At 34.5% G+C, this 9,021-nt stretch overlaps 1 protein-coding gene across 1 annotated transcript; it reads right to left on the reverse strand.

The window, feature by feature from the left end:
- Window positions 1-769: 769 nt before the first annotated feature.
- On the reverse strand, window positions 770-7,402 carry Osi2 (DUF1676 domain-containing protein Osi2). The gene is made up of 2 exons (XM_065356682.1): window positions 6,393-7,402; window positions 770-2,267 (listed from the first exon to the last, which is right to left on the reverse strand). The coding sequence occupies exons 1-2, from the start codon at window positions 6,979-6,981 to the stop codon at window positions 1,801-1,803; spliced, it is 1,056 nt and encodes a 351-aa protein (XP_065212754.1). The 5' UTR covers window positions 6,982-7,402; the 3' UTR covers window positions 770-1,800.
- Between the last annotated feature and the right edge of the window lie 1,619 nt (window positions 7,403-9,021).

Below are 9,021 nucleotides of genomic sequence, written 5' to 3' on the forward strand. Positions count from 1 at the left end.
CAACAGTTCATGGTTTTGACACTTTCATCAAAATTGAAAAATTAAAAAACGAATTTCGACAAAGTTGAGCAACTTTCCGCTACTTTTCCATTAAACTCAATTCATAAAAAAATAGCGACTCGATTCTCCTCACTTCGGTATGAGAATTACTGTATTTCAAATTATCGTTGCATTTGCTTTCACTTACAGGTAGATTTTCTGTTTTAATTTTCGACGAGATTGATAAAATTAGCTCTTAAACGTGTAAAATCGTGTTAGAAATTTCATTTCCACGAAAAATTAATCTAAATTTTGTTCACGATCGTACCAACATACCTATAAAACAGAACGTAAAATTTCGTGTCAAAAAGGTTGTCTACCCGACGTATTGTCAGGAGCATTGAAACTTTTTCATTTCACCTATATTAGGTCGCTGCCTCGCTGGTATCGCGACCGGATTCACGTTTACTCCTTAAATATTTAAGTTAGGCAAACTTGTTAAAAAATTTACTTTCACGCTTTTTTGTGCCATAAACGTTTTCGGCCAAATGGGTAATTAATCATCGTCACATTGACGGATTTATTTTCCCCGAAAAAAAAAACGAACAACAGCAACCAAAATACTATACGAAACATGAAAAAAATAAACTTTCGCTGAGATGTCGTTGTGACGTTTCTGCGTCATTTCCAAGTCACTCGTGTAAATTGTCAAGTGGGTAACTTATTTTCCCCCGATGAAGTATTTAGGCTACCTACTCCTACACCTACCTACATCAATGAAATGAAAAAACACTTTCTTAATTATTTATTCGATTAATTTATATTCGTACAAAAATTCGTATAAAAATATTTACAAAGTATGGACTAAATTCTTATATATTTTAACGCGAGTAAAGCTACAGTCGTAAAATTAAAAATCATTAAACTAGTTAAATGCAACGCGAACCTACACAATAAGAAATAAATCTACACACTGTTTAGCGAATAAAAAAAATAATAATAGGCTATCGAGATCTTTAGAAAATAAAGAATCGAACTGCCATCTTTTTTTTTCCTCTCCCAAGTACATTCTAATCATCGACTGTGAAGTGTGAACCATAAAAATCACATTCTCGAATCGAATAAACGAGTGGGCGAAATACGAGTTGAGGATGACGGGGTAGATCTAGGTAGGTATTCGCTGGTTTGGTTTGATCAGTTCTTTTCTTAAATTATTATTGATATTCGATATAGTTGGGATGTGGTTATACGTAGGAGGGGAGGGCAGAATTATTTATAGAAAATATGCATCTAATATAAGAGTATAGATTGTCTATCGTACTACGTAAGTAAGTAAGTACTATACGGACGATCGAACGTGTGTAATTTCTAATAGTTGGATTGTGTTACGCTTCGTTAAATTACATGTACTCGGGAATAAGTAAGAAAAAAAAAGTATAAAAAATTGGCATAAATAGGTAACGCGAGAAAATGAAGAAAGAAGAAGTCGAAGGAAAAAAAAGAGAACTTAGAAAATATGGCTCAGACATGCGGTACATAATTTAAGCGTTAAAAATTGCCACTAACTGCTCATCAGTTTTTGTCGCAGTCTTACGATGATGAAGGCGACTGTGCGTGTGATTATACGAGAATATGAATAATTTTCTATTCCTTTAGCTGTGTAAGATCGAGCGAGATAATCGATTGTATTTGGTTGAAAAATATTTTTGAAAACATCAGTTTATGTGTCGTAAGCAGAAGACTAGCGATTGGCAGTGAAGATTGATTCGAAGGACACTCATATAATTATGTAGGTACTCCTCAGAAGCGAGTAAGTACTTTTTACTGATTTTGATACCCGTTGTAAGCGAGCTTATGAGCATCTTCTCTAAAAGCAACCGGTGACGATCCAGCAGCATTGGCTTTTTCAGCGAAATTATTTCCATAATAATCGGGCTGCTGCTGGGAACCGGAATACGAATCGTATAAGTATTGAATTACATCTGGAGATCCTGTTTCTCTGTTGTTGTATTTATTTACGTATAACGTATCCGGCGCTGCAGCCGAGAAATGGTGCGGTGGTCTGTGGTAGAAGTTACTGTGACCGAAGCTTCCGTAATTGTGGTGTAAATCCGGTTTGCATAATTTGAAAAATCCTATTAAACCAGGTACCACGATGGCTAAGAATCCGAGGAATTTCTTGAACGACGCCAAACCCAGAATTAGGGGTAGGAACAGTAGTAGTTTCAGTTTGAATAGTTTTAAAACGATTAGCATCGGGATCAACATCTTTTTCAACTTGTGGCGAGCTGGAACAGAGAAAAGACGGGCTGTGTTAGTTGTTGAGTGGTTGGAAGAGGTGCCAAGAGGGTGAAGAGTTGTGAAGTGTAGGAAAAAAGTCTCCAAAGTCTCTAAGATCATGGTTGTAGCTTTACTATCAGTGTAAATATACCCCCTTCCCTACTCCTACACAAATTTAAAAAAATCGAAATGGCTGTGAAATGACTTTTTTTTTTTTTTTATTGGACCAAAAAAAAGACATAATTTCGCACCTCGGGAGTAATAAGGTGACATCTCAAAAAAGTGAAATTTTACAGGAGAGTGATTTTCTTTTTTTTAACAACTTGATTCATTATTTTTATCAACTTATAATTAATTGTGAGGAATGAATAGCACCTCATTTTAAAGATCTGGTATCCTACCTTCACTTAGCATAAGAACACTTTGAAAAATAAAATCTTAAAGAGGAAATATTTCAATGTTTGGAAAACATTTTGAGTTAGAACCTTTCATTAAAGTTGATGTGGAGGCGAAAGGAAGCGTCCAAAAAAAATTTCATGCATCCAAAGTTGTAGAGAATTAAATTTCCAATCGACATAATGTCGTTAGTTTTTTTCTAGAGTGCTTAGTTTTTGAGTTTTTCTCAAAAAACTAAAATTTCATTATATGTGCAAATTCATTTTTCTGAAAAGTGATCAATTTAAAAAATGTTTTCCATTTGGTACAAACCAATAAAAAATGCACTCCTTGTGACTATTTCTAACTGACAAACATTCAAAACAATCAAAACTGTTTGTTAACACTTTGTATGTACGAAATTTGCTCAAAAAAGGTGGACTTTTTGGAGATGTCACCTTATAACTCCAAACAACTTGCAATGTTGTTGGGATTTTGACTTTATTCTCTGAGCAAAATTTCAATTTTTTTTGAAATTATGTGAAAGTTGCATAAATAAAAAATGTTTTTTTTTTTTTTCTGAAATGCAAAATAAGTGTTACTGCATCGTTTGTGAATCTTTCTCACATTTTTTTTTACAAGAAGGTGACATCTCAAATATAGCAGTCTTCTTGATTTTTGAAAAGTTGAAAATAAGAATTTCTCTTTTTGAGATTTAGTGTGGAGATATCTTGATTCAATGTCGATATTTATTATTTCCCCACCCCCATCAATTTTTTGTGGTTTTTAGCTAATTTACAGCATTAAAAAAAATCATACACATTTTTCGGAAGACTTTAAAATTCTAAATCAACTTGAAAAGCTGCGAATTAGGTTCTTGTGTGTTTTTGAATAGTTCAGTTGAACAATTTGTGATCTCAGCAAGTTATCTACTTATTCCAGAAAAAAAAAATGCAACTGATTTTTTTTCGAGCTTCAATAATGATATGAAAAATTTAGACAATTTTGAAAATTCACCCGTCGAGATCAAACATTGAATTTAGACCATCTCTATCGACATTTCACTTACCCAGGCATTCTCAAGTTTTTAATGTTTTTTTTTCAAAATTTTTAAATTTTTTTGGAATTTCTAGAACTTATGGTAACTTGATGAACCTGAGTTTGGATTGTGCTCAATTTTGAGTGGTTATGTTGAATAATTATGCTGTTGTAGGAGTCGAATGCTTCATTTCAATAGCTCCTTTGATGGCCTTTTTTTTTTTTTTCCATTTTTCATCGTTTCATGGACTCTTGAAACAAAACATTTTCAAATGTCTCATAAAGAGGCTTCTCAATTTTTTTTTTTATAACATTTATTTAAATGATAAATTAATCAGTTTAACCAGTTTTACCACTGAATTTTATGTTCAGCCTGTTATTTGAATAAAAAACTCAACTACCTACTTGTAGCAATTTTCAAAAAGACACCCCCCCCCCTCCGAACAGCTCATCGATTCCATATTTGCCAAAAAGGATGTGGAACCTCAAATCAAAAAGTAAAACACCTCCTTGAAGTAGAAATTTTAAACTGGCAAAATTCACTGAACTTCTTTCTATTTTCCAGATCAACCTCATAAATGGGGATGGCAAAGCCTCTAATAATTTCACTTTTGGGTTTGGATCTGCCCATACAGAAGGGAGTGAAATAGCTTGAGAAGAGGGATGGGTTGAAAAAAGGTCTGAAATGAAATAATGAATTATCTTATTGCATTATTATCAAAAATTCGTCGAAAATTTCCAATGCTCATGATTTATATTCTCGATAAAAATTTTGACCAAAATTGACACGAAAGTTTATAGATTTGGTACCTCCTAACCGCACAGAGGGGTAAACCAAAGGTCCTGCGGGGTCACTTATTTTAATTTTTTTTAAATTTTTGAGTTTTGTTACCTATGCAGTGCCTTAGTTCTCTCTCCAAAACGCAAAATGAAGGTTCCACCTAGGCCTATTTGACCTGCTCATCCCAAACCTGCATAATGAAAAAGTGGAATTCGAACCCTCTTAATAAATGAGACCAATCAAAAAATTAAAATTTTCGTATATTTGGATTTTGTCCATTTTCATCTCAAAAGCATAATTTAATAGTTTTGAGCCCTCTGGATGATTGAAAAATTCAATTGGGGCCTCTTCAAAAAAAAAACATGAAAAAATAAAAATTTCAAAGTTTTTTTCCATTATTGACCCCAAGATTTGATCCATTTACATTTGAACCCCTCCTCCCCCATCCCTTCCTCCCTCCAGATTATGAAAATGGGGAAACCTGTGAAACTTGAGTCTCCTGGAATTTTTAAAAATGGTTGAATATATTGAAACACCAATTTATGCAGGATTGCAGGTATTGTTGAAATTGTGTCCTCATTTTTCAAAATTTACAATCTCATCATTTCTCATTATTTTCCTATTTTGAGAGATTCTCTGCTGAGGGATCAACAACACTGTTTACGAACTCGAAGAAGCTTTTTTATTTGGAAAGAGAATTGTGTAGCGGAATTCTGACAGGAAAACCGAAAATTTTTCAGAATTTTTTTTGACTTTGTTGGTTTGTTCGTTTTTTTCTTCATTTTTTCCAACATTGGAAGCCTCTAGTTGAATATATAAGAGCATCAAGATTGTTATGATTGCTTGGAGAACCAAGAGAGGGGTTTTCTTTGGAAAAAAGTCACTAATTCAAAAGAATTTATCAGACCCAAAAAAAAAATTCAGAAGAATTTTAATTTTACAGAATTTATATATGTACTTACCTACTTATTTCCACCTTTTTCCAATTTTGAGGGATTCTAAATCACAATTAGGAAATTGTGAACCGAGAAAATCTTTTTTTTCTTGAATTATGTTTTAGTAGAGTTCTGGCACAAAAATAAAAAAAATTTTACATTTTTTTTTTTTGATTTTTGAACTTGAAGAGGAAGGATGCTCTTGGGACAACTGACAGAAGAGTGTTGAACTAGACAAAGCTACATCGGAAGAGCATGCACAAATTTATCATGCCTGAGCAAAAATTTCAGATTCTGAAGTGTTTTTTTCGAATTTTTGGTGAATTTTTAAAAGCCAAATTTGGGCAAAAAATACAAAAAAAAAAATTAAAATTTTACAAAATTGACATAGAAATAAAACTGAAATTTGGCATGTGCCTCATCTTCATCCCCCCTCCCTAATTGATTGAAAACGATTTCGCACCATTTTGAACAGTTCTGAAGCCTCCAGTAATTTTTTAAAAATTGAAATCTCTTGAAAATTTTACCCGATGCAGTTGGGAATCTTAAAAATTATTGTCTCTTTAGTTATTTCAACATGCTGAGTCCATTGAAGGTGGTTCCAAGTTGGTTGAACCTACATTTTTTGAAAAATTAAAATTAAAAAAAAAACTCAAAAAAACTGAAAGTTCTTAAAACGTTTTAAAACCACCTCCAATCGACTCAGCATGTTGAAATTGGGGTTCAAAGTAAAACTTTTCGTTTTCCAACTTCGTTCGGGTAACATTTTGTCAAAATTTCAACTTTGAAATATCTGCTAGAGACTCCAGAACCAGAACAGCCTCAAAACTATTCGAACCAAGGAAAAAAACCTGCTTAATACTGAAAACAGGCTGGAAAATTTTCAAAATCAAATCGTAAATCTTCACGAAAAAGCTTCATGTGACAAAATTCTGCGAAATGAAGAACTGACAAAAGAGGAACTGTAAATGAAAATGACATCGCTTTGAAACTAGTAGACTTACTTATAACGCCGGCTTTCTTATCCTCGATGGTGTCAAGTTCGGAGGATATTTCGTCGATAAATCTCGGCGAGTATCGTCCCTGCTCGGTGACTTCGTCGTTGATTTTAACCTCTATGGCGGTAGATTTCAAAAAGCGTTCTACTTTTCGCATTAGGAACTTAACAAACTGGTCCCATTCGGGTTCTTCGGAACGGGCAGACGATGTGAATTCGTACGGCTCTTGGTAGACGGACCGGACGTGTTCGTCTGGCATTCGGATAATTCTAGCGTTGTCATTGAGCGAGTACGACTCTTTGGTGAAGAACTCGTCCAAACCGGATAAAGCTTTGGCTTTAAAGCACTCGGACAAATCGCCTTCCAAGCAGACGGCGTTCGCTTTGGCCAAATACGGATCGGCGTCCGTATCGGTGAAACTACTTATCCAATTGAACAAATTTCTACCTTCCCTGGTGCCATTGCCGCCGTCGCTGCCACTATTCATCGATGCAGCACTACGATTCGAACCGGTTTCGTCATCGTTTTTGAAAACAACTTCATTGCGAACGTCGCGAATGCACGCGATTATGAAAAAGCTCAGCAATAATTTCATCGTTAATAAACGCCGCTCGAAACGTCCACTCTGTGTAAAGTTATAGCCTATGGTTGGGTTTAGTTCCGCTAAAACCAGACGATACGATCATTAGAACCGGTGTGTAGATGGCGCACGTTTATTGACACACTGACACGATTCACTTACACTGTATGTATATTATATTATACTGGCGAGAAATCACATATACACCGGGTACCTATACTTGACCAATGTATCTGGTCTACGAATTAGGTACTTATAAGAAGCGAAAATGCGCGATGAAGGTTTAGTCACTTGGATGAGTGGTGCCGACGACTGCGACTGCGATTGCGACTACTACCGAAGAAGACGCCGAACGCGACGCAATTAACCCAAACCGACCGAGTCTTTGCACTTTAAATATGTATTTTTCCATTACACTATGTCGAGTGTACGTATGCTCAATTGTGTCGAATTCAGGTGGCGCGGGAGAAACCAATGATTTCATACTGTTATTTAATCGTTGTAGGTACCACATGCAAGTTGCCAACACACTAACGCACATTTACACGTGTAAACCAAGGTTGTAGAAAGTGAAATGCTTTTATTTTTCATCCGCAGTGATTCGTAAAGTCCAATTTTGTCGAAAGCATTTTTGCGGTAAGTCGATCGTCGAAAATGATCGGTTTGAAGGGGGTGTGCTATAGTGAGTAATTTGGAATTGAAATTTTTCGAGTTGATTGCTCCAAAGTAGGGGTAGGTATTGATGAGAGTGAGTGAAATTTTATCCAGAAATTGAAATTTTGAATGACAGCTTGAGTCGAGCAGAAACGTTAACTTTGGCAGCATATGTGATCAGTGGTTATTGGGTACCCTCTCGACCATTTTAGGAGATTCTTGTAAAATTCCAAGAATTTCAGTTCTGAGTTAATTTTTTTTTAATTTGTGAATTTCAGAAATTTTTTTAAAAAATCAAATTTTCAGGGAAAGTAGGTACATACATATTGAGCAGTTATTTTGGAAAGATAACGTCTGAAGTGTCTACACGATCACCCAATTCGAAAACAATTGCGATTCCATCTCATTGGAGCCTCCTGCGAGTTTTCAAAATTCTCCAAAAATTTCAAATCGCTCTGAAAAGACCAAAAATAAAATTTAAAAATCGATGGAGGCTCCAGAATGCTTCAAAACCAGTAGTTGTTGATATGTGAAAAATAATTGAAGAAATTGGTTCATTTTTTGCTGAGTAAAAAAATTGTAAAAAAAAAAATAAAAATTGCCTTCAAAACAACTTTTTTTAAATTTCTTAAATTTTCAAAAATCTAAAAATTCAAAAATAAACTATGGCACTTGAAATTTTGGTCAATTTGTGGAGAGTGAGTTCGTTCCCTTAAGAGTGATTTGAAATGTCCATCTCCAATTCCAGCAAAAGTTCTGTATTTTTGAAAGTGATTTTTCCGTGTCCTTTGTAACCAAATTTAGTGTTCCCTAAATCAATTCTCTCCTTGGCTGAGAAATTTTGAAGATTTATAAAATCAAAATTTCATCGAGATCTCCAGATCAGATGGCAAAAGTGCGATTCGATGAGTTCAAATATGCAGAACTGTTATGAGCCAAAATTGTGTCTCCCTTAAAAAAATGCCTCACAGGGAAAATTATTTGACCACAATTTTGAAATACGAGTATGTAGAAAAAAACTTGACCGATTGTTCATGAGGGGAAAAAATGTAAATTTTTCAATAATTTTTGTAAAGTTTTTGAACACTTGTACGATTGAAATTGAATATTCAACTCCAGTTTTCCATTTCTAGAAGCTTATTCGACTTCTCAGTTCTCATCCTACTTGGCGAGTCGTTCGCGAATGATTGGTTCAATTTGTAGAGTCTTGAAATGTATCGTTCGCGAATGATTCTGCAATATTTGTGATGTAAAAAAAGTAAAAACGAACCAGTCTTGTGTTTAATGTAGCTCAACTTGTGAGCAAATCATTCGCAAATGATTCGCGTTCAGTTCATCGGGTCGTAAAATGAAATGAATCGTTCACGAACGTTTTTTTTCAATTTTTGGCATCAAATTCTC

Source organism: Planococcus citri, chromosome 3, assembly GCF_950023065.1.
Source record: "Planococcus citri chromosome 3, ihPlaCitr1.1, whole genome shotgun sequence".
NCBI lineage: Eukaryota > Metazoa > Arthropoda > Insecta > Hemiptera > Pseudococcidae > Planococcus > Planococcus citri.